General features: G+C 40.7%; 1 protein-coding gene across 24 annotated transcripts in view; it reads right to left on the reverse strand.

Moving 5' to 3' along the window:
* The window catches only part of TNIK (TRAF2 and NCK interacting kinase), a 405867-nt gene that overhangs the window by 45321 nt on the left and 333539 nt on the right, over positions 1-27007 (reverse strand). For 9 of the 24 annotated variants that reach the window (XM_021071167.2, XM_021071163.2, XM_021071165.2 and 6 more), the window contains 3 exons: positions 14536-14700; positions 10989-11228; positions 7859-7965 (listed from right to left, as the gene is read on the reverse strand). In XM_021071167.2, coding sequence (XP_020926826.1) covers positions 7859-7965; positions 10989-11228; positions 14536-14700 — 512 coding nt within the window. The remainder of the gene's footprint in view (positions 1-7858; positions 7966-10988; positions 11229-14535; positions 14701-27007) is intronic. The other 15 variants (XM_021071173.2, XM_084990277.1, XM_084990278.1 and 12 more) reach the window with 2 other exon arrangements.

A 27007-nucleotide genomic window follows, 5' to 3' on the forward strand; every position in this document is an offset into this window, starting at 1 on the left:
TCATGTGACTTTGCAATAAAGAGGTCAATGGTAATGTTAGTCATGCTACCCTCTGTGGAGCTTCTGGCCGGATTCTGCATCTGGATGGGATGAACTCTTGACCCAACTCTTGGGTCATCACATCAAACACATTATCTCTGAAAAGGTGAGTCTTCAAAGGAGGCTTTCTTTTAAACTCCCTTTCCTGTGCTCATTGTAAAACACTTGAAAATATTAAAGCTAAAAACAAGGAATAAATGCATGTAACCTCTGAATCAAGAGATATTCAACAATATTTTACTATATGGACTATTATCTTCTAGTCTTTTTTTTCTTTTGTACTTGTGGAAGCGTACTGTATGTTCAGCTTTGCATCTTGTTTTTTCCCCTTAGACTGCATTATAAGCAGCTTCTTATGCTTCTAAAAACAGCAGTGGCTGCATAGTATTTAGTTCATCAAATAGAAGAATTAGTTCAACCATTCTTCTATCATCAGGTGCTTTCAATACTTTGCTGTGCCACAGAACACTGTAAGAACCATCTGGATGCACACAAATATTCAACCATATCTTTCCTGGAATTGGAATTCTTGGGTGGAAGGGCATGAATTGGGGTACATATGTGTGCATGTATATGTATGCAAATGTATAACCATACTGCCAGTTTTTGCTGGAGTGTATGAGACATCCACCTCACTGTAGTCTTTCCAGGCTTTATTACGAACAGCTGACTAATTTGTTTAAAAAAAGTCTTTTATTGCTTTAGTGCAGTTTTAAAAAATTACTGTTGAGGTAGAAAAATTTTTTTTCACATTTATTTGTTATTTATAACTCCTCCTTTGTGAGTTACCTAAGTTCTTTGCTCACATAGCTAGCAGTATCTTTGCATTTTCAAATGTCTTATGGGAAATCTTTACACACTGTGGTTACTATCAAAGGGAGGTGTGCTTAAAAATAATTATTAAGTGCTAACTCAAGAACAAATTCATTTGTTGGCAGGCGAGCAGCCTCCACTTGTTATAAACCTTACTCTGTAATTCATCCTCATATCTCTGCTACCCCCCAAATAGGTCCGATTTATTCTCTCACTCGGTCTATACCAGGCACTGAGTCGGGCCTTTGAGATACGGTAATGAACAAGACATAGCCTGTGCCCTCTGCCAGCTCAGCCAGACACAGGACCGTCTCCATTCATGCTGTGGCTACAATGAGCACAGAGCAGTGTGGGAGCACAAAGCAGGGCCCCTAGGCTGCTTCTGGTGATGACAGGGACTGTACAGAAAGGGAGACATCTAAGCAGTGGTCCTGGGATCAACTGCTGAGGATTTTATGATCCTGTTATAAAAATGAGCAGCATTCTGGAAGTTGCCACTAAGCCCTTCCTTTTAAATTTATAAGGCATAGACCTTTCCATTTTTTCTTTAGACTTCGATAATGCTGGATCTAAGTGGATGATTTAGCGAGACCTGAAATTCAAAGCTCCTGTCCGCTGTTGTCCAATGGCCCAGGGAGCAACATTGGCTCTTTCATGTTTTCATCGTTTTCAGTTCCCCAAACAGAACTTCACTAACAGCATCATCATAAGGGCTATGCTTTTATTTATTTATTTATTTTACTTTTTTTTTTTTTTCTATTTCAGCTGTCCTGTGGTATACAGAGTTGCCAGGCCAGGGATAAGACTGGTTAGATCTGAGCCAGTTTTGACCTATGCTGCAGCTGCAGCAACGCCAGATCCTTATCCTATGGTGCTGGGCAGGGGATCAAACCTGCGTCCCATCGTGCCAGAGACGCCACTGATCCTTTTGTGCCACAAGAGGATCTCCAGGGCTACGATTTTAACACAGTGAGATATCACATTAAAATGTAATTCTGTGCTTTCATTTTGCTCTGCCCATTTCAAGAGTATAAAGCAGCTACCAGACACTGCACTGTGTTGGGTGTCAGATGCCTCACATATAAATTTGAAAATAATAGGCCCCTTCCCTTGAGACACTTGTCACTTAGCTCATAAAAACCTGGCCGCCAAACAATTTCATTTTGAAAACACAAGAATCTTTGCTTTTGTGGTAATGTATTTGGCAAAAACATTTGGTTGACTTAAAAAATTATTTTCTTTTCTTTTCCTTTTTTTTTTTTTTTTGTCTTTTTAGGGCTGTACTCACGGCATATGGAAGTTCCTAGGCTAGGGGTTGAATCAGAGCTGCAGCTGTTGGCCTACACCACAGCCATAGGAACACCAGATCTGAGCTGTGTCTGCTACCTGCATCATAGCTCACAGCACCTTTGGATCCTTAACCCACTGAATGGGACCAGGGATCACAACCTGAGTCCTTATAGATACTAGTAGGGTTCATTATCGCTGAACAATGATGGGAACTCCATAGAATTACAAAAATTTCTAAATATTGGGATATAGGAAGACATGGCTGGTGGTCCTGGAAAACACATGTAAAAATAAATATCTTCATAATTTATTAATTTTGATCATATATATGTAGAGTTTAAGGTAATATTCACCTTCTATGTCTTTATGGTAAAGGAGTTGCTAAGTTAACCTAAAAGTTAAGGCGACAGCAGAAATGAGTATTGGTAAACTTAAGGAAGACTTTAAAAATTCTTGATATTTTTATGGCAGTCCTTTGGGTAGTAATTTTTGGGAAAAGTGTTAGCATTTAATTGATTTAAAAAGATTTGGATCCGTAAGGGAAAAACCCTCCATTCTAGCTTGGAGAATACCTAAAATGATAAATGTGGGATACTTCTGTAGTATCCCACATTTCAAATTTTTCATTTTTTTCATAATGAAACAATCCTATCCCTTCCATTGCCCAAATAATGAATTCTTCCTCAATTGTCCTCTTTTATTAAACAGTAGTGGTCAGGAATTCCTATGTACAATTAATAAATTCTAAAAACATTGTTTCCAAAAATTAAGGGTGATGGACATACTAAGATTTCTTGGTGGTTTTATGGAGATGTAACAGGTAGCAGTACTCTTTGTATAAAGATAAAATCTATGAAAAGGGAGTTCTGTGAGCTCTGAATATTCTCTCTGGTGGCAGTGGTGTGGTAACAGGATCCAGCTCTCTGCTTGGACATAGCACTCCTTTGATCATTTAACCAAAACTTTTCTATTAAACACCTGCTTTGTGAGACCCCTGGGCCAGTATGAGGGATAGAGGAGAGTACAGGCCACAGGGCAGATGGTCAAGTTGCAGCATAATTCTAGAGATGAGACTCATGCTGTGGAGACGACAGCCGGCAAGGCAAAACACTATATGGCTATGTGATGGTCTGTAAATAGTCTTGGAATTAGGGGAACAGAGCCTAGAGCGGTCATCGGTGTCTATAAGGAGACAGGACCTGGTTAGGCTCTGGAGGGGTAAGCAGGAAGGCTGTGGGAATCGCCTGAGCAAAGACATGGCCTGAGGTTTTCCTGGGGCTCGCTGGTATAAAGGGGATGCCACCCTGAGTGGTACCAAGTCTGTGTCAGGAAAGCCTTGGAGAGTTGGGGACATTGGAATGGACGGCTTATGCAGCAAAGGCCTGTAAAGCCTGGCAGGAAACATGAGCCTCCTGGGAATGGCTTATGAATGACTGGTCAGGATGGAGGCAGGCTGATCAGGTAGGAAGCTGCTTCCACATGAGAGGCTAAGGCCAGGGCCAGGGCTGTCCTGGCATAAAGGAGGGGCCCAGGCATCAGCAGAACCAGCTGTGGTGAGCGTGCATCTCGGCTGGGGCTCAGATCATCTTTCAACGTGAAGCTAATTGGATCCCATGGGCGTTAAATCCTTGACCTGGGCCTCGTTAGCACAAGTCCCCTCACTAGAGCTAACCAGTGTGGGTGCTGCTCTGAATAGGTTGCTATTTTTGCTGCAGAAAGGGGAAGGAACTGTTTAGTTTTTATATAACCACACACAGAAGTAGGGAAAACTGTAAAAATGCCTTTTCAACCTTATTTATTTATTTATCTGATAAAACATGAGTGTTTTGAGGAAATGTCACATATTTTTCTCTTCTTTATTATTCAGTAATTTGGTCTGGCCTTGGGGCCCAGGGGTCTGAGATAAATGCTCTTAAGGGGGATCACTTTTAGAAGAATTCCATGAAATTTCGGTTGTTTACCTATTAACAGAGCCAAATGTGTAAAAACTTGAAAACATCCATATAGGATTGCTCTAAATGCTAACTTTTAGTTCAGACATTTGCTGACCTGTAGACAACGTGGTTTGGTCTACAAAACACATAACAAAGTGAAAATTATTCCATTTACTTGAGTCATATAAAAAATAAAAACGGAAAATTAGGATTACAAAGAGATTTCTTGGCCCAAATACTTGGGCCAAGTCTATAATTAACTGGCTGCCTGCCAAAATTCATTTTACTTTGTTCTTTGATGACATAGCTAATGGGAACAAATGAGCCATAAGAAGATACAGGTTTGAGATGGGACAGAGAATTAGTTTTTGAAATTAAGCATTTAGTCATTGGGTTTTGACTGGCTGTTACTGGCTTCATTTAAATCTTTTCATACTCTGAATGTACTTGTTTAACCAAATTTTAACTTGCTTTAAAAGAATACATGAATCAGGAGTTCCCGTCATGGCTAAGTGGTTAACGAACCCGACTAGCATCCATGACGATGCGGGTTCAATCGCTGGCCTCCCTCAGTGGGTTAAGGATCTGGCTTTGCCCTGAGCTGTGGTGTAAGTCGCAGATGTGGCTTGGATCCAATGTTGCTGTGGCTGTGGTGCAGGCTGGCGGCTACAGCTCCGATCCCACCCCTAGCCTGGGAACCTCCATATGCTGCGGGTGCAGCCCTAAAAAAGACAAAAAGGCAAAAAGGCAAAAAAAAAAAAAAAAAAAAAAAGGAATACATGAATCAAATGTAAATAAATGTTAAAGTGCACGGAATGTTTTAAAACAGAAAATTAAAAAAAAATTTAAAAAAATGAACAAATCAAATTGTGATTCAAACTCAACCTGTTACCTTGACAGTATAAGGCATTTGGGAGCCCATGAAGCATTGCAAAGGACAAATTAAATGCAACCTTTTTTTCTTTTTTATGGCTTTATGGATGGGCAGTTGCCTGACAAATGGTACAAAAAGAACTATAAGGACTTCATTAAAACCAACAGAAAACAGGAGGGTCTCTGTGTTGTAGTAACGGCCTTGCCATGAATCTCATGCCACAGTGTGCCTGCCCCTTGGTGCGTCCTTTACACACTGACCTCAGGCTTGGCCATGTGACTTGTGGTCACCAATGGGACATCAGCAAAGATGACGGAAGCAATGGCTTCAAAAGTGCTCATGTATTTGGACTTTTCCCCTTGTGAGGCTGTTCCGAAATCACTAAATAGTCAAGAAGGCTGGGATGAAAGACCACATGAAGGTACAGCTGACCCATCAGCTCAGAGCAGCTGCATAAGCCGACCCAAGTGAGACCAGCAGAACAACTTTGTAGCCGCCCCACAGAACTGTGAGCAGTAATAACTGTTGCTATTCCAGGTCATGATGTCTTGGTGTACTTTATTATGCAGCAAAGGTGAACTAAAGCCACCCCTTCGCAGTAAATATACCAAATCCCGGAACGTTTTAAAATGCTAGAGATTCTCATACTAAGTGAAGTAAGTCAGAAAGAGAAAGACAAATACCAAATGATATCACTTATATGTGGAATCTGAATTATGACACAAATGAACCTACCTATAGACCAGAAACAGACTCACAGACATGGAGATAGACTTGTGATTGCCAAGGGTAGGGGGAGGGAATGGGATGGACTGGGAGTTTGGGGTTAGTAGATGCAAACTACTACAGTTAGAATGGATAAGCAGTGAGGTTCCACTGTATGGCAAAGGAAACTATATCCAATTTCTTGGTATAGAACACGATGAAAGATAATATGAGAAAAAGAATGTATATATGTATATGCATGACTGAGTCAATTTGCTGTATGGCAGAAATTAACACAACACTGTAATCAACTATACTCTAAAAAATATAAAAAAGATATATTATGACAAAAAATGCAATCCAATTTGGAGTCGAAAGGTCTGATTCATATCTTCAATGCTGGTCACTTGAGATACATGTTGACAGTAAGAAGCAGGCTTGTTGGACAGGACTGTTTCACATGACAGAGATGGGGACTGTCCACAGTGCCCCCTCCCTATGATCCCTCTGACTTTCATTGTAGGTAACTCATTATTACCTCTTAGCTCACTTCCTCCCCACTTTCTCTGTAAATAGAAAAATGTTAGCTGTTCTCACAAGATCTGCATTCTTTGGTCAAAGTACAATGTTTAAGAGGTTCCAAGGGGAAAGCACATATTTTGCAAACCACTGAGCATCACACACCAGCTATCTTGGGCCCTGGTGTCATGAAAATAACCTTGCAGAAGGGACAAAGAGCTGCTTTTTATTTGACTACAGAAGGACAGTTCTTTTTTTGGTTGAGAGAAGGAAAAGGGTTTCAAGTTGAAATGATGCAACTACAACTCTAAACAACTGATCTAATGAATGCAGCCTGGAGGGCAGGGTTCAAAGGAGCAAGAAGGGCTGATAACTGGGGGCTCATGGCCTCTTGAAGAGGGGGACTGAGAGAGTCCAGGCTGACATGCCTTTGGCTCCCTGGTCACTGCCCACTCCGGGCCTCCTGGTGCTGCTCACAACGGCAGCTCAGTGTGAACCTGACAGGTCGATGCACAAAAATGGCTCATTCAGAGCTTCCTGCAGTTGGCGGTCTCACTCAAAACAGGTTAGCTTCTTTGCCTTCATGGGAGTAGTGTTCTTAGTACAGTTCCATCTTATTTATGGACTGACCCTTTCCTAAGGCTTTTCATGTGAACAGGAAAATGAAAGCTTTATGATCAAAAGCATTCCACATTTTAGGATATGTACAAATAGTCATAACCTTCATTCCCAATCTCCCTCTCTTTGACTAACAGGAGAGAGTCCTTCTCTTATTATCAACACAATGAAGAAGAACAAAACAGCCTGTCCAAGTTCCTTTTTATAGTCTCAGCAGAGGCCATTTGCTATTTTAGTGGATCCTAAAAAGGACTGTACTCATCATGAAAAATCTGAGGGAAGCTGGATGAACGATAGCAGCAAAGAGCATCTGCTACCACAGAAAATCTGCTCAGATACTGTAAGGATATTGTTTATTTTCCAGCTTCTCTTGAGACTTTTATACCAACCAGCAGGTGGATGCAACTTCCTGATTATAGGAATACACACAGTTGGTAGAAAATTCTAGGAGGGCAGGGAGCAACAGTGGGAGCCTAACTGTATTTCAGGGATGCTCCGTAATGTAAAAGGTGACTTCCTCATGAGAACTAGTCCTTCTGTCATTTGCCAGGCTAGGGAAACTCTGCAGCTGGTCATGACAGAATTTCTTTCGCAATCACTTTGTAGGGTCTCAATAGTTCCCAGGGCCCATTTGTTGACCTGATGCTAAAAAATCACCTCAGATCAGGCCGTTTTGTTTGGCCAGACTCATGAAGTGGTCTCTGAAGTAATGGTCTAGGGTACCAAAACCAACCTTATCTTTGTAGTTTTACTCCCACATTTTTAAAAACTGTCAAGTAAGGTAAACGCAATTGGTTTCTGAGTTGATTCATTCATTGATTCTGTGGTTCACCTACTCATTCATTCAGGAGCCCCACTGTACACTGATTTCTGTGGAAGGCTGTTGAAGAAATAAAAGGCATGTATGTGGCTGGCCCAACAAAGCTGACAGTTCAGGTGGCCAGGCAACATGCCTCTGAAGTAAAAAAAAAGAAGAAAGACTTTTTTTTTTTTTTTTTTAGGAAACAATAATGACAATGGTAGGTGGGGACTTTTCCCTTCACCTTAACCACCTTCCTTGCCTTACCTTGCTCTGATGGGTTGAGATCCTAGTCTGGGTCCCAGAGCACTGCCATTTCCAGGAGAATTCTTTCTCGCTAATGCTGGGGATATAGAAGTTGTTCTTTGAGGCACCTGAAACAAAAACAAAAACAAAAACAAAAACAGAATTCAGAAATATTTTCCATAAACTAGCTTCCATAGGCTTCTGTCTGAAAAACAGCCTACTCCTCTCATAAGGTTCATCAGGAGATACAGAGCTCTCAGAAACAGGACAGAAACATTTTTCATTTCTCAAAGAAACATTCAACTCCCTAAGCATAATTGAATGAAAGGCAGTAAGACACATTCAGCAACCATTGAATGCAGTCCTCAATTTTAAAAACAAACTTAAAAACAGACTGAACAAATTATTTTGATTCACTGGGTGAAAATAATTGATCTTCTTTGTTTGCACAAGAACGGTGAATACCAGACATTTCTTTGGGTATCACTAACTCAGCTGATGACTGGAAATTGTACCAGAGGAGAGCCATCCAGATAAACCGAGTTCCATTTTATACTCACAACACAACTGATAAACAGATAAGGAAATTGCGAAATTCGGTGAGAAACTAGGCTATCAGGCTAGAACTTGGGACATAACCCACATGCCAGTGAGCTCAAAGCAGCTACCACAACAGGTCTGGAATGTCTTCACTTTCCAGTCAACTTGCTAGTTAAAAACAAACCCCCTCAAGTTCCCGTTGTGGCTCTGTGGTTTTAGAACCCAACCAGTATCCCTGAGGATTCCAGTTCGATCCCTGGCCTTGCTCAGTGGGTTAAGGATCTGGCACTGCTGGAAGCTTCGGCATGGGTCGCGGATGTGGCTTGAATCAGGCATTGCTGTGGCTGTGGAACAGGCCGGCAGCTACAGCTGATTCAACCCGTAGCCTGGGAACTTCCATATGCCGCAGGTGAAGTCCCTAAAAAGAAAAACCAAACAAAAATACCAACACTGTGCTTTGGAAGGTCAATTTGCACAAGTAATACAGAACACAATTAATACTGAAAATACTGAAGGTCTTCAAGAACTGTGAAGTACAGAAGGAAAATGTATCATTAAGTTATCTGTCAGAGGCCCAAGAGAGAATTCAAGTTTGCCTCACTTTATGAAACATTTTCTAACGAAATCAAATGCTATTAAGAGCACCTCGGAGGCCAACATGAGAGGCAAGTGGAGGAAGAACTTACTTTATGAAAAACGTACATATCCTGTGACAGATGGTTGGGCTAAATATTTGTCAGGTGCTTCAATTTCTATTTTTTTTTTTTTTTGGAGGCTCTTTTAAAGTGGGTTTATGCTTTGTACCAGGTATTTTAAAATTATGCTTGTTTTAAGATTATTTTTAATATATTGAATGATACTTAACATTATTACAAACTATTGGTTATTACAATACATTTTAAGATAAAGACCTAGAAAGATGAGCCAGTGAAATGAAGCAGAATAACCAAATCAGTCCTTCCAGCTACTCAAATTCAATAGTACTACTATTATTTTTTCTTTTGCATTTGGTGAACTGAAATAGTTGTAGAGGGAAGAGTCTATTGAATTATTAAAACCTAAAATCTTTGCATTAATCTAAATTTTTCCTGCTAGAGTTCTAAATGTGTGCCCGCCTATTTTGAGAGAGAGAGGACCAGTAACCTCAAGTGTCTCCCCAGCTAGCAGGTCGTTGCCTTTGCCCTTCCTGTTTTCCGACTTGAACTCTGCTCCCCTAAATAACCTTTTCTTTCTTTCTTTTCTTTCTTTCTTTCTTTCTTTCTTTCTTTCTTTCTTTCTTTCTTTCTTTCTTTCTTTCTTTCTTTCTTTCTTTCTTTCTTTCTTTCTTTCTTCCTTCCTTCCTTCCTTCCTTCCTTCCTTCCTTCCTTTCTTTCTTTCTTTCTTTCTTTCCTTCCTTCTTTCTTTTTCTTTCTTTCCTTCTTTTTTCTGTCTTTTTAGGGCTGCACCCATGGCATATGGGGTTCCCAGGCTAGGGGTCGAATCAGAGCTGTAGCCACTGGCCTACACCACAGCAATGCCAGATCTGAGCCGTGTCTGAGACCTACGCTACAGCTCATGGCAATGCCAGATCCTTAACCTGCTGAACGAGGCCAGAGATCGAACCTCTGTCCTCATGGATGCTAGTCAGATTCATTTCCTCTGAGCCACGATGGGAACTCTGTGCTCCCTAAATAACCTTTTCTAATGGCATCTCTGCTTCCACAAGAGGAGATCACCAACAAAAAAAGCCATTATTGGATAATTTCATTTTCAAAATAATGGAAGTCCTGGTATAATATCCTTTTGAGAGGAAGATGAAAAATATTTGAAAACCTTTGGGTAAAACATATTTTTTTCTCTGGAATCAACAACAGCATCGATCTCTGGAAATTGCAGGACATTCCATTTGTCAGAGCTCCTATGCTGAGTTCAGGAGAAAGGGGAATCCTGAACTGGGAAGAATCTGATGCAAACGGTTTCTCCACTATTTTGAAATACTTCCAGGTTGTCTGTAGAGAGATGCACGGCCACATTTCAGGACCTTTTTTTTGGAATGTATAACAAGTTGGTATAGGCAAACATAAAATAAATGAAGCCAAGCCAGCGGAATGGCTGGTCATTTTACCCTCTAGCTTAATCTTCAGTAATTGATTAAGGTTGGAATTAAATTACAACCTGGCCAAGAAGGAGCTTTCCTTACGTGAAGCAACTAAAATACTCTAAGAATAAATGAATTTTCTACTTTTCACCTGGAAGTTTTCAATTCATCTAAACATAAATTCATTCATCAATGAAAATACCCGTACTACTCCATTTCTTCATATGAATAGTAACAAAACAGTTTGGCAGCTCTAATTCTGGATACAGGATATATGCGTCCAAGTCACTCATTTACCCAAGCCTCCATTTCTTCGGGCAAAATGGAGGTAGAAAGAGTAACTGACAATCCAAGTCTTAGCTTGGTAGTGAGGAGGGACCAGAACTAAAGTGAAAAGGGACAGTGTAATGTTCTTCAATACCATGAAGGGTCTGGAACAGGGGTAATAATAATAATAATAATAATAATAATAATAATAATAAAAATGATGACGATCATAGTGACGATGATAAAAAAATACCCCAGTAACATCACCTTTGGTGGAATATCTTCTTCCTGTCGTAACCAAGAACTTCGGTCAAACTTTTCAATCCGAGTGGGGAGAGGAGGGTTTTCAGAGGTGGGGTCTGAGTTCTGGCGCGGCATCTCAACGCGGTGAGAGGTCACGTTCAGAGCCTCCTGAAACCCAGAGAGGCCCTTCGTGGGCTGCTCATGCACCGACTGGGAGGCGGTCAAGGCAGGTCCCTGGGATTTCACAGCTACCAGATGTGGAATCTAAGCATCAAACCAGCATCACAGCAGTGTTATTAGAAGAAAAAGCAGGAAGAAAAAGCAGCTGATCCTAGATCAGCTAGGATCTCATTCAGTGGAAGGGAAAATAAAATTTTAGAGAGAAAGATCTGGAGTGCACAGGTCCCATCTATGCTCTCTGCTGCAGGCTTTTCAAAGCACTCCTGAATTCCCCATTTAGACCTGGAGGGCTTGACCAAGGTTCCTGGCAAAGAGATAAATGATTGATGTGGAGAGTTCCTGTTGTGGCTCAGTGGGTTAAGAACCTGACTAGTATCCACGAGCATGTGGGCTGGATCCCTAGCCATGCTCAGTGGGTTAAGGGTGGCGTTGCCAGGAGCTGTGGCGTGGGTTGCAGATGTGGCTTGGATCTGGCATTGCTGTGGCTGTGTATAGGCTGGCAGTTGCAACTCTGATTCGATCCCTAGCCTGGGAACTTCCATGTGCCATAGGTGCAGCCCTAAAAAAAATCAAAAGCAAAAAAAGAGATTGACGTAGCACTGCTGAGAGATCAATGGAAAAAGTGTGAGGATAATAACAATAATGATTTTTAATGAACACTCATTGAGCAGCAGTACAATATATTTACAAGCCCTTCTCTTCTGAACTTAACAAACTTTCCTCCTTTCAAACTCCTAACTCTGACCTCAGAGGGTCCTCTGTGAAATACAAATTGTTCTGAATATCTTACTTCTTGTGACTCACTACATCTACCACAAGAGGGGCACAAATATTTTTCTCATTTTACACATGAGAATATAAGACATGGAGAGGTTAAGAAACAACCTCGATTTCATAGCCGATGCATGCCAGAGCCTGGACTGTAACCCCTACACATGACGAACTGTAGTTCCCACATTGCAACCCCACAGCCCACAGGCCTGACTGCTTGGCGATCCTGCTTTCTGGTGAACTGGCTCTTACCACCTAGGATATTATGTATCTCTTGACCCAAGGACCTTTCTTTTCGAGTTGTGAAGTCTCACGATTTGGTATGTGGTGGTATTGCTGGCTCAGGGAAGAAATGCAGTCTTTAGGCAGAAGGGCAGCTTTTTAAGACAAATAATGAAAATCTAGAGCTTGGGTTCCCTTTACCATTAGCACTGCTCACACCGCACTGTTCATGCTCATGTAAGCCTGCCTGCTCCTTCTTCACAAAGGTAAGCTCCCCAGAGCCAAGAGCCGTGTCCAACCTCCTATCTCTGAGTCTAGCACTGTGCCTGGCATGTGGAAGGCGGCCAGTCAATCTTGGCTGGGAAATATCTAGCATACTTTCTTAATTAAGCTGTTAATTCAACCAACACTAATCTAGTATCTGTGCTGTGCAAGGGACCTACCAGACCCTCTTCAGTCTGAAATCTCAGTGCCCAGACTGCTGGGGGCCCTCCCTCATCAGCCTGGTCCTGCTCTCCATTCCCTGGAGGTCTTCTTCCTGGAGCAGCCCTGCCTCAGCCTCTTCATACCCTCTGGGGTCTGAAATCTGGAATGTTATTAATTACAATTCAGAGAAAACTCTCCAAGTCCAGCTCAGCTGAATGTTATACTTCAACCAGAACAGAACTGGAACCAATCAAATTTATATTAAGGTTAAATATCTTTAAATATATTAAGTAGTAACATTAAAACAAAGACTACCTTACAAATAATGTAGTACGCATAAACCTAATTTTTTTGACTTGGTAAAACATCTATCTATTTATGTATCTATCTATCTATCTATCTATCTATCTATCTATCTATCTATCTGTCATCTATCCTTTCAAGGTTGCACCTGAGGCATATGAAAGTTCCCGGGCTAGGGGTCTAACCAGAGCTACAGCTACCAGCCTACACCACAGCTCATGGCAACACCAGATCCTTAATCCACTGAGCATGGCCAAGAATCAAACCTGCATCCCCGTGGATGCTAGTCGGGTTCATTAACCACTGAGCCATGATGGGAACTTCACAAAGTTAGTAGTTTTTAAAGAGGAAGTTTGTGTATTAAAAGAGAAGTTTCTATAAAAATGTACCTCATGAAAGGTCGAGCCTGGACTAATTATATACAAATGAAAACAGCCAAAGGCAAGACACAGTAAGCTGTCTGGTACAGAAGAATGTCAGACCTCATGCACTAACAACAAACGTAAAACCAAGAATTCTTGATCATATCGCTACTCTTAAAACTCCAGTTCAAACAGCACTACATATTTCAAAGGTGACCTCAAGATATTTTGCGGAAGTGTTAACACAGGTAGAGTCCTGGAAGAAACATAATACATTTGGGTGAAAACAGCTGCGCTGACTTTATTTTTCATGAAATTTCACAGTTTATTTCAATTCATATTTCAGTTTTGGTGTATGTAATTTTAAAAATCCTCTAAAATTTCCAGAACCTTCCTCCTTACCTAAAAGCACAGAAATCATCTTTTCTTTTTTCTTCCAAACCACAACAGTGGTTCTCAAACCTCAAATTACAACAGAATCACTTGAAGGCTATCAAATCACCCCCAGAGTTGCTGATCTAGGGGTGAGGTTGGCCTGGGAAATCTGCATTTCCACCAAGTTTCTAGGTGATGGGGATGGGATGCTGGCCCAGTGATCATACTTTGAAATACACTGGCTTAGAAGACACACGTTTGTTTTGTTTCGTTTTTATTTTTGTGTTTTATGGCTGCACTCGTGGCATATGGAGGTTTCCAGGATAGGGTCTATTCGGAGCTGTAGCCGCTGGCCTACACCACAGCCACAGCAATGTGGGATCCAAGTTGTGTCTGTGACCTACACCACAGTTCATGGCAACGCCAGATCCCCCACCCGCTGAGTAATGCCTGGGATCAAACCTGTATCCTGAAAGATGCTAGTCGGATTCATTTCCACTGCGTCACAGTGGGAAGTAGAAGACACAGTCTTACTTAACCTAGTTCATTTAATTTTTCCAGTTTCAGGCAGATGCCAGAATCCCAAGGAACAAAAGCTATAATAGTTTATATATATTGCAGATCTATATGAATTTTAGTTTTGGTAATTATAGCTAAAAGAATGCTGGTTCTGACCTGGCAGGAACTTTTCTGGGTCTTTTTACCAAGAAGGGACTCTGTGGTTGCCTCAGAGTCAAGGATGGTGCTTTATTCTTTCTCATCCCTGCCTCTACCCTTCACATTCAGTGGGCTCTCCTATATTACTAGAGATTTGACATTAAAATCCATCATTTGGCTGGTCCTATGCCTCAATCCATGTTACAACTCCCAGGGTTTTTATTAAGTCTTACTGTACCCTGTTGAAAAACCCAGGGGGATGAAGGGAGAAGTACCTGGGGATCGACTGGTCTGAGCATGGGGGGTGTCCGAGCAGGCTGGACCCCACTGATGCTGAAGGACTCTGACCTCGGGGGCAGGTTGGGGTCAGATATCCTGTTGGCAACCTTGTGAGGCATGGCAGGTGAACTCTGTCTGTTGAGCCTTGACCGTTCTTCTACCTAGAAGCAAAAAAAAAAAAAAAAAAAAAAAAAAAAAACAGAGAGAAAAAGAGTGTCTCAATGGACAGAAGCTGATTTATTTCCTAGTAAGGATTTTCTGTAGTCACCCTGCACGTCCATTTGGTGTCCCTCTGATCAAATCATTTTAGAAAGCTGAAACTCTCCCTATCTTCTCTGCATCAAGAATTTGCAAACAGATCTTTTCTGTTGGAGTAAATACGGGCATGAAACACACGCAATGCTTAAGCCATCCCCCTTCCGTTACCCATTATCTCGTGCTATTCCATTGGCTGGGAATTGGGGATCAGCTTAAGAGTTTATCTTGCATTAGTTGGAACATTGTCCTGCTGATTGGTCCCAAAGCCATGGGCCAGTGCAGCAGAGAGGCAATGATGGCAGGGATTATGATTGCTTGGGGGGAGGAGAACACTGCTTTGAGTTGACTCATGGGACAAGGAGGGGACGAGCAAAGGAGGGCTGATGCTGAGCGCACGCACCGTCCATGTCTTCTCATTCCCTACTGATGGGCAAGCGGGTGTGTCAGCAGGCTCAGTGAGTGAGCATGGCCTGCTCTTTCTTTCTTTTGACCTCTCCCACAGCATGTGGAAGTTCCCGGGCCAGGGACTGAACCTGCCACACAGCAGTGACTGGAGCCACAGCAGTGACAACACTGGATCCTTAGCCCCCTGAGTTACCAGAGAACTCTGAGCATGGTCTGTCTTAGAGAGACTTCCTGTATCATTTTCTGTTTTTCTCTCTTCAATGTCTCTCCCTGCTACCTAAAATGCACAGCCCCACTGCACTCTTTCCATTTCCAGCCTGGACTCCACTGCCCCCCTCTCCTCTTCTTCCTGACTCTCTTTTCACACATGGCTTCACTCTTGCCCTCTTCTCTCCCCCTCCAAACCTCTCTCTTCTCTGGCTCCTTCACTTCCCTGTCATTCTCCTTCTGAGTTTCTCTCAGCCCAGAGGAGATCTCTGATCAGAAGTGCTTCATGGGGAAGGCTCACAGTACCTGAGAAGGCCCTTATTACAGGTGAAAGTTACCCTCAGCACTTATCTGCGGCAGAAAGACTGGCAGAGAACAAAGTAAAGAACATTTAGATAAACAAAATGTACACAGCAAGACTCGATTTAAAATCTTTGACAACTTCAGGAGATCTAGGACTTTTCTTCCAGATCCATCTTGTCCTGTCCTTTCTTTTTTTCTTTTTTCTTTTTATGGCTGCACCTGTGGCAAATGGAAGTTTCCAGGCTAGGGGTTGAATTGGAGCTGCAGTTGAAGTCTACGCCACAGCCACGGCAAGACTGGATCTGAGTCACATCTGTGACCTACACCACAGTTTGCAGCATTGCCAGATCCTTAACCCACTGAGCCACAACAGGAATTCTAGTGTCCTTTATTTCTTTAGGGTTAATTTGACAGTTGTAATTTCCAAACCCACCAGGGCAATGTACCCCACTGTGATGGCTCTTAACTCTCTTCTGCTGACTCACTATTTTGTGTTGCAAGAGTCTGTCATGGAACACAACATTCAGGTCCTTAACACTTATTTGCATGTGGCAGCTAAGAGTCTTTATTCATTTCACTGCCTGATTTGAAATAAAAATTCAGAAGGGCTATTCCTTCCCATTCCATCTGTTCCATGTTAAATCTTTCTAGAGGTCGACTCAGTCTCATACACAAAATAAGTCTGTTTCTAAAACTCTCACATTAACTGTAAACATGTTAACATGTGAAGATGTGCTATAGTACAGAAAACCATCCTTCTGCCTCTACTTAGGGCTAATTTGAACACTTCTTCCCAGATCATGGCTGTGCAGGGTACATCTACTTGGCATCTAACTGATTTTTGAAATTCCATGTCCCAGAAGCTTACCACCAAATAAGACTAACTGCAAAAAGCCAGGACTATAAACCAAAACATGTATACTCTGCGTATGTGTGTGCATGCAAAATATTACATCAGCAATAATTATTTGGCTATTATGGAATTGAGCAAAAGCAAAGAACAAAGCCAGCTTTGAGATAAGACCACAAAGAAGAGAAAGTCCTTCAAAGAGAGCCATTGATAAACTGAGACCAAGGCATGCAATGTATTGGTTTTACAAATACTAGACTCTTTGAAAAGGTGACTATTTCCACACCATTGGAATTAGTCAAATATTGGCCTTTTTCTTATTTCCAGGGAGGGTCATTAATAGATAAATCAGATGAAGAAGAACCCCTCCCTTACAATCCGAACACTCATCACCCAAATCATTGTTGTCTGAGGTCAGGAATCCAAGAGGTTCAGACTCATTTTTAGATAAATAGCTGGATATCCAAATTATAACCATTTATTACTTATAAATGGCTATTTTAGCCACTGAGGAACCAAATACTGTAAGGGAATCATTATTAGTTTTTTAGCTGTAAAATATCCTCAGATGGTTTTAAAACCACTTTGGGAAACAGCACATTCAAAACAACAGTTGAAAAATCTGTCCCCAAAGACTTCACCTTGAACAATGAAACCATTTTTGAAATAAAGAATTCTTTCAGAAACTGCCAGCAACAAGGCTCCAGTAAAAGGAGCATCCTGGCCTCTAACAGGACCACAGACCATGGGCCAACAGGTCCTAGAGCTGTCACTAGAAATGAAAGGGATACAAAGTGCAGTGCTGATTTTCACAGTCAGTCAATAGGTTTGATTAGTCATGTGGAGATATTACTAAAGTATCATTTCTTACGCCTTCTCTGAGTTTGCATACTAAATCCTATCATTTGTATGTTTTAGTCAGTACCATTCTAAATTATATGCTATGAATAATCTATTGTTATACTCCGCAGGTTATTTCAGGCTGAGTCCAATGTGGTGACATTTCCTAGGTGGGAGTTTGTCCAGAGAAATTTGAAAATCTATGTGACAGGTGTAACGGTGAGTCGTCAGGCTACCTTGGCTCAAGAAGACCTTGTCCCAGAGTCTTTAGAAAGAGAATGCTGAGAAACCTTTGCATCAAAGGAACAACAGGGGGATTGGAGCAAATATATCAAATCAATCATCCTAAAAACAGTTTCAGATGAAAGCTGGATAGTGTGTCCAGGAGCAGCTTTGCTGGTTATTCTGATTCTGGGCAATGGCCTCTCTCCCAATTCATCACATCTTATGTCTACTAATTGGACAGTGAATGAGACAAAAAAGAGTCCCACCCCTCCACTTCCCGATTTAGAATATATGGGAGTTCCTGCTGTGGCCCACTGGGTGAAGAATCTGACTGCAGCAGCTTGGGTTGCTGTGGAGGCATGGGTTTGATCCCTTGCTTGGCGAGGTGGGTTAAAGGATCTGGCATTGCTGCAGATGTACTTGGATCCAATCCCTCGCCTGCAAACTCCATATGCCCCAGGTGCAGCCATTAAAAAAAAAAAATGTGATTAAAAATTGGGTTACAGTCAAGATGTGTTTCAACTCGCCTTTCATGAGACCAAAAAAAAAAGAAAAAAAAAAAAAAACCCTATTAGCTGAGCCTCTGCTCCAACTTCCTGCTGCCGAGAAGATGTAAAACATCATAAGTACCACCACAAAAAGAATGTCCTAGTAGCATTAGATAAAGATTGTCAAGGTGCCAGACCATAACAACAAAGACATTTGTTACAAAGGATTTCATACTTGAAAGGCTTATCAATGAATATAGAGAACAGTATGTGGAGAGACTGATCAATTTTACCATAGAATCAAGTTTTTTCTTATGAAAAGGATCATTTTAACATCAAAAAAATGGAAAAAAACTTTGAAGATGTTTAGATCAGCTCTGCAGAAATGCTACCCTGTTTATTATTGAATTACAGGGAGAAAAAAAAATAACTGTGATCTCAGAAATTAAATTCTGCTCCAGGCAGGGCTGTGTTATCCACTGGGTACTACAGGAGTGATGTCTAAGGCCTTTGAAATGTATAAAAGCTGTACAAATATAGACAACCTGAAAATAAATGTGCTGGTTACAAGATTTCAAAAACAAATTTCTAATAAATAAAAAGATGTTGAAACATGTATAAGTGTAAACATTACATCAACATCAATCGTTAAATTGTTTTGTACACTTAAAAACAATTTATAGCTTCCAATGTCTCACTTGGCAGTAATGAATGATATCTGCTGAGAGAGAAATTTACACCAGAAAAAGAATCTAAACCTACATAACTGAATGTGTAATAATAAATATATATATATAAATAAATAAAACAAAGTTATAGAAGTAATTAATTTTTAAAATGTTGACAACTGGAGTTCCTGTCATGGTGCAGTGGAAACGAATCAGATTAGGAACCATGAGGTTGAGGGTTCAATCCCTAGCCTCGCTCAGTCGGTTAAGGATCTGGTGTTGCTGTGAGCTGTGATGTAGGCTGGCAGCTGTAGCTCTGATTCATTCCCTAGCCTGGGAACCTCCATACGCCATGGGTGGGACCCTAAAAAACAAAAAAACAAAAAAAAAAAAAGAAAAAAGAAAGTAAAACATTGAGAAAACTTAGAAGAAATGGACAAATTTGTAGAAAAGTACAATCTTCCAGGACTAAATGAAGATGAAATAGAAAAGATGAATGGACCCATCACAAGAACTGAAAGTGAAACTGTGATTAAAAAACTTCCAACAAACAAAGGTCCAGGACCAGATGGCTTCACAGGCGAATTCTATCAAACATTTAGAGAAGAGCTAACACCTCTCGTTCTGAAACTATTTCAAAAAATTGCAGAGGAAAGGATACTCCCAAACTCATTCTATGAGGCCACCATCACCCTGGTACCAAAACCAGACAAAGATACCACAAAAAAAGAAAACTACAGCCCAATTTCACTGATGAACATCGATGCAGAAATCCTCAACAAAATACTAGCAAACCAAATCCAACAATACATTAAAACGATTGTACATCATGATCAAGTGCGATTTATCCCAGGAATGCAAGGGTTCTTCAATATCCGCAAATCAATCAGCGTTATACACTGCATTAACAAACTGAAGAATAAAAACCATATGATCCTCTCAAGAGACGCGGAAAAAGCCTTTGACAAAATCCAACACTCATTTCTGATAAAAAGCCTTCAGAAAGTGGGCCTAGAGGGAACCTACCTCAACATAATAAGGGCCATATATGACAAACCCACAGCAAACATTACTCTCAATGGTGAGAAGCTGAAAGAATTCCTGCTGAGATCAGGAACAAGACAAGGATGTCTGCTCTTGCCAATACTCTTTAACATAGTTCTGGAAGTCCTAGCCACAGCAATCATAGAAGTAAAGTAAGAGGAATCCGAGTTGGAAAGGAAGAGTAAAACTATCACTATATGTAGATGACATGATACTATACCTAGAAAATTCTAAAGACTCTACCACAAAACTCTTAGAGCTCATCCAAGAATTTGGCAAAGGCGCAGCATACAAAATTAATACACAGAAATTGATGGCATTTCTATACACTAACAATGAAAGAGCAGAAAGAGAAATTAGGGAAGCAATCCTGTTTACCATCACATCCAAAAGAATAAAGCACCTAGGAGTAAACTTACCTAAAGAGACAAAAGACCTGAACTCTGAAAACTATAAGACACTGATGAAAGAAATCAAAGATGACACAAATAGATGGAAAGACATACCATGCTCTTGGATTGGAAGAGTTAATATTATCAAAATGACTATACTACCTAAGGCAATCTACAGATTCAATGCAATCCCTATCAAATTACCAAGGACATTTTTCACAGAACTCGAACAAAATATTTTAAAGTGTGTTTGGAAGCACAAAAGACCCAGAATAGCCAAAGCCATCCTGAAAAAGAAAATGGAGCTGGAGGAATCAGGCTCCCGGACTTCAGGCTACTACAAAGCAACAGTCATCAAAACTGTAGGGTACTGGCACAAAGACAGAACTATAGATCAGTGGAACAGGATAGAAAGCCCAGAATTAAACCCACGCACCTACAGCCAACTAATCTATGACAAAGGAGGCAAGAATACACAATGGAGAGAAGACAGCCCCTTCAATAGTGGTGCTGGGAAAACTGGACAGCCCCATGGAAAAGAATGAAATTAGAACACTCCCTAACACCATACACAAAAATAAACTCCAAATGGATTAAAGATCTAGATATAAGACCAGATACTCTCAAACTCTTAGAGGAAAATATAGGCTAAACACTCTCTGACATAAACGACAGCAACATCTTCTCAGATCCACCTCTTAGAGTATTGATACTAAAAACAAAAATAATCAAAGGGGACTTAATGAAACTTTAACATTTCTGCACAGCAAAGGAAACCCTAAACAAAACAAAAAGACAACCCACAGAATGGGAGAAAATCTTTGCAAATGAATCGACTGATAAGGGATTAATCTCCAAAATTTATAAACACCTTCTGCAGCTCCATACCAAAAAAACAAACAACCCCATCAAAAAATGGGAAGAAGATCTAAACAGACAGTTCTCCAAAGAAGACAATATGGATGGCCAAAAAACACATGAAAAGATGTTCAACATCACTCAATATTAGAGAAATGCAAATCAAAACCACTATGAGGTGCCACTTTACACCAGCCAGAATGGCCATCATCAATCAAAAAGTCTACAAACAATAAGTGCTGGAGAGGGTGTGGAGAAAAAGGAACCCTAGTACACTGTTGGTGGGATTGTAAATTGGTGCAACCACTCTGGAAAACAGTATGGAGATTCCTCAGAAAACTAAACATAGAACTACCATTCGATCCAGCAGTCCCAGTTCTGGGCATCTAACCAGAGAAAACCACGACTCAAAAAGACACAAGTACTCCAATGTTCATTGCAGCACCATCTGCAATAGCCAAGACTGGAAACAACCTAAATGTCCATCGACAGAAGAGTGGATCAAGAAGATGTGGTACATATACACAATGGAATATTACTCAGCCATCAAAAGGAATGAAATACCAGCATTTTTAGCAACATGGATGGACCTAGAAATTATCATGCTAAGTGAAGTCAGCCATACAATGAGACACCAACTCAAATGCTTTCACTGACATGTGGAATTTGAAAAAAGGACAGACTGAACTTCTTTGCAGAAGAGATGCTGACTCACAGACATTGAAAAACTTATGGTCTCTGGAGGAGACAGTTTGGGGGGTGGAGGGATGTGCTAGGGCTGTGGGATGGAAATCCTATAAAATTGGATTGTTATGATCATTATATAACTACAGATGTGAAAAAAAAATAACATCTTTCAGGTTTCATTGTACCCTTGCAGGAAAAAAAAAAAATCACAAATGTAATGATTGAAATGTACTCTTGCAGGAAAAAAAAAAAAGCACAAATATAGTAATGATTCAAATTGTTGTTTTGAATACTTTCAATCCTAATAGCTTTAAATTGATTTTACAAGTGTTTTAATAAAGATGGTCTACCATACTCTTCTCCAGCAGAAGAGATACAGTTATAGCCTCAGAAACCAAAAAAAAAAAAAGAAAGAAAAAAGAAAGCAAAACGTTGACAACAAAGATATGTTTACTATGTCATAGTGTGCATTTTAATGTTTGTAGAGTCTATGCAGGTCTTAGAAGCCCTAACTTATGAGCTAATATGGGGTGAATTGAACACAATCGTATAGGAATTATTTTTTTCCCCTCAACTGGACCAAACAGTTTGATTGTTGTCTTTCCGGGCAAATGCTGGAGGAAGAGAAAGATGTCAAAGAACTCTGAAGCCCTCATTAGGTATTTTGACTTTGCACTCACTGGGCACATACAGAGTTGAGTCAGACTGTCTTTTGGCAAAATCACATGATGTGGGGAGACAGTTACTGGGCAAGACTGGGGCTGTCTGTTCTCTGGGGCACCTTTGAGGATGGGGGTGACGTGGAGGGGGACTTTCATTCAGAGGGAATGCTTAAAATTTAGTCTTGTCTATAGATAAGGGCCTGGACTACGTTTCCAGGGTCTACGTCTAAACGATCCCACAGAAAAGTACAGATCTCCTGTGAATGGAGCACATAACTTAAAAGTAAAAAGGCAGATTTTTAGCAAGCTGAGATGGGAAATTAAAAAGTGTGCACTGGAGTTCCCACTGTGGCACAGCGGAAACAAGTCTGACTAGCATCCATGAGGACGCAAGTTAATCTCTGCCCTCACTCGGTGCGTTAAGGTTCCAACGTTGCTGTGAGCCGAGGTGTAGATTGCAGACTCGGATTGGATCCCATGTTGCGGTGGCTGTGGTGTAGGCTGGCAGTTGTAGCTCTGATTTGACCCCTGACCTGGGAACTTCCATATACTGCGGGTGTGATTCAAAAAGCAAATAAATAAATAAATAAAAAGTGTGTATCTATCTTGGGGGTGGGAGGAGGGGGAAGGAAAGTGGAAGTGATGAGAGAGCCACGTGTACTGCTCCCGTGAAATCCAAACCTGAAACAATGAAGGTAAAACACTTATTACTTGTGGGCAACAATGGCCTTGGGAGAACTATGCTGAATTCCCTATTTCATTTGCATTTGCACAGTGCCCGTAGTTTCAGTGGCACATTCAGCCACATGGTTGCCTTTCCTGACTTTGACAGGAAGTACAGATGGGGAAGCTGCACCTCGGGAAGGCTGTGAGACTTTCAGGTCACACAGCCAGGGGGTGGAAGACCTTGAACTCAAACTCTTTCCTATTCCTTCCAGGTCTCTCTCATGCTAAATCTCGAGAGAGAAGCAGAAATTGAGGAAAGATGGGAGCAGAGCTATAAATTCTCTAAATGGTAATATGGGACCTCATGTATAAAATAACTTACATAAAAAGAAAAATCCATCAGCGTAGAGCAGAGAAAACAAGTGGAGAAGGAGTTCTTATGTACAGGGATTTCAAAGTCCAATGGGTTGATGGGATATAAAGAGACATCTTGGTCCGTCATTTGCCAGATAAAACCAGAGCCAGATGACTGGCATGCATTACAGAGAAAGAACATGATGGAGTGTTAAAAAAAAATTAAAATACAGTTTCATGACATACTCATGCAGACAGAGCATTCTGTCACTGCTGTGTGTTGGTGGAAATAAAAAAAAAAAAATTATTGCCAGGCCCAGACAATTACACGGGACTGTAAGTAACAACAATCTGTACCTTATAAAGAAAAGGCATTATAAGAAAAGGAAACACCATCTTTCAAAAAGTGCCACTGGGGGGTGGGGACCTTCAAATCTTTGCTGTTTAATAGAATATCATATTGATGATTTCATAGAACATATATGACAAATCTGACTTCCAGAAATGGCAGAGAATTTGAAAGGGGTGAGAATGCCCCCCTCCTGTTAATAGAGACATTAATGTTTCTTTCTGGCTGAAATCTGAAAATCAAAGCCAATGTGACACTTAGAACAGCTAAAATACTCAGTAAAAGGAGAGATAAGCACTCAACAAAATTTGCCAATAATTGAGTATTTTCATTTGTTCTTACTACATCCGAGAAATTAATAAGGAAATGAGAAATGTGGTGGTGACTTAGTTTTACCAAATGAAGCAATAAAAACATGGAGGATGAATCATTATAACAATATTACATTGCTAATAAAAAATGTTGATTTGCAATAAAAGAAATAAGTGGATGGAAAAGTAATCAAAGAAGGAAAAACTATCCTGATGAGAAGGTATGGAGCAGAATTAGACAACAAACACTGGAGCGGATTACAGAAGAGGCTGCTGTGGATGTGAGATGGATGGGCTGGGTGGTGCCTTCAATGGCATATGGGGCAAAAAAGCTCAGACGCTCTACCACAGGAGACCATGGCATAGACCCTGCCCACTCATCCCTGGTGATGATATTTTCACATTTATATCCTGGCAGAGGATGCATCTGAAAAAACAAAACAAATGGTACGTTTTATTTTACCTCCAAAAAAAGAGTTTAATCCAGGCTCTTTTTATCAGTTTATAATTAAGATACTGCTGAGCTAGAAATTCTGTCTAGATCTAAAGTCTTGGAAATGCTTTTTACAATTTGGCTGCTTTTATCCCCACTACTTCCCTACTATAAGGAAAGAAACCTGTAAATAAAGGTCTAGTAGAAAAGTTCATACATTGCTGGTTAAAGGTACTGAAAGATCAAGATAAGGATCTTTATGCTCATTTTTATTCCTATTTTAAGAAATGGGTGTTAAAAAAATGATGACTCAAACTGAGACAGACAATTATTTGTTCTTATTTGTATACCAGTTGCTCCAGTCCCCAATTTAGCACTGTCTCTCATCCTATCATCTAAATTATTCATCTTCCTTCTAAAATATGAATATCCACTCTCAGACTTAGGAACTGTTTCATGAATCCAGAAGTGGTTAGTTGGAGGCTGGATTATGTTAACCACACTCAGGAGGATGGGATTACATATAAAATCCTAAAAGAATGGTCTCAATTGTCTAGAAGTGCATGAAGTCTAAAGGAAGAGCACCAGCTGCTGGGAAGCCATGGACCCAGGAAGATGTCACCCACCACCCAGGCTTAGGATGACCCAGGAACCTCATATGGGGAGTGTTTGGTGACACAGCCATGTTATTTGCATGCCCAACTGCTTTGTTTCGTTTATTGCTAGGAGCCTGGCTGAGAAGCACAGGGGAATTAGGAGGTCTAGAAAACTTTCCTTGATGACATCTGCAAAGATTTGCCCCCAGAATGCCATAGCTTCTGAAAACTTGGGACCTGTGAATTAGTTCTGAATAGAGAGGACAGGCCAGGAAATTCAATGCTAAGGATAAATAATAACTAAAAAATGATGATGTGAAACTGTTTAAGTTTGAATCAGAACATGCAGCGTAGAGGGTAGAAGAAAGGAAGTGGAAACTGCTTCATGGTTCCCTCACCTCCTCTGGTACAGTTGTGCATGAGGGAGCTGCATGAGAGACAGAAGAAAATCGGGGATGCTTTGCAAAGCATCATGGTCTTCTCCAATGGGATCTGTAGGTGTCCCTTTCCTAAACTCATGCTTGGGGCTGGGAGCACTGAAGGCCAGGTGGTTATGCATCAAAGAGAGGTCATTTAGTGATGCAGCATTTCTTACAGGAGTCAGGATACTTGTATGGATTCATGAATTCATGCTCCTTCTGCCCTGAGGTCCACATGAATTTCCAAGGACCTCCTAATTTGCAGTGATAGGCAACTGAGGACTCATCACTTTGGAGGTGTTGGGAGAGGACACACATATGACCTTAGTTCCTAACTCTCAAATTGGGCAACAACCTCGGGAGTGATACTGCTTTCTTGATTTCACTGTGATCCTTGAGGCTTCCTGAGTTGCAGCTGATCTTCAAGACCAAATCCAATAGGACAAGCTGGTTCATCTTTCTTCTGTGAGTGACGCTCAAACAGAAGTCATGATCTGGAATTGTTAATTTAGGTGCTACTGGCATTAGCTTAGCAGAGACTAGTTTTTCAGCCTTCTGAACACAAGAGCTATGAGTCTGGCTTAGTTGAGTGTTTTAGTTTGGCATGGCTAGAAAATGACTTAGCAGAAGAGGAAGATGGCACATCTCTGCCAGCCATGAAGCACATCAGCTACTGTTTAACAGCAGTGATTCTACTTAGCTGGAATAACTGGGGGGGGGGGTGTTGTTATTAAGGGGTTGGTGCTATACCTGGGAGTGGAATCACAAAAACTGAATCACTCACCTGTGAGAACGAGAAAGTTTTTATAGATATAGGTAACTACAAATCACATTTATACACTCTAAAGGAAAGCAATAAAATATGTTCTTTAGGAGTTTCTGCTGTGGTACAGCGGAAATGAGTCTGACTAGTATCCATAAGGATTTGGGTTCAAACCCTGCCCTCGCTCAGCAGGTCAGGGATCTGGCATTGCCGTGAGCTTTGGTGTAGTTCACAGATTCGGTTTGGATCCCACATTGCTGTGGCTGTGGCACAGGCTGGCTCCAATTTGACCCCTAGCCTGGGAACTTCCATATGCCTTGGGTGAGGCTCAAAAAGCAAAAAAAAAAAAAAAAGTTCTTTACATTGAATCAAATTATTTTCTCTACAGATTTAGTTTTTAAGTTTTAAAAGAAAAAAGTTATTAGTTTTGTAAAAATACTACATTATCATTATGAAGGATTTAAACAGTATATATAAGCACAAAAAAGTTGTAAGTGAAACTGTAGTTTCTACTTCCTGTAAACAACCATTATTAACATTAGGACAACATAATTTTAGGCATTTTTTGAACATATGTAAGATTGAACAGATAATAAAAACCTTTTATAAAAATAGGCTCTTATGTAAGAAATCTGGTTCTGGTAATACTGTAGTCTAGATAACTTGAAATAAACTCTAGCTATAAATACC

This window comes from Sus scrofa, chromosome 13 (genome assembly GCF_054392235.1).
Source record: "Sus scrofa isolate SSC_HxYL_T2T_F1_AM1 chromosome 13, Sscrofa_HxYL_maternal_Yorkshire_Landrace_v2.0, whole genome shotgun sequence".
Classification (NCBI taxonomy): Eukaryota; Metazoa; Chordata; class Mammalia; order Artiodactyla; family Suidae; genus Sus; species Sus scrofa.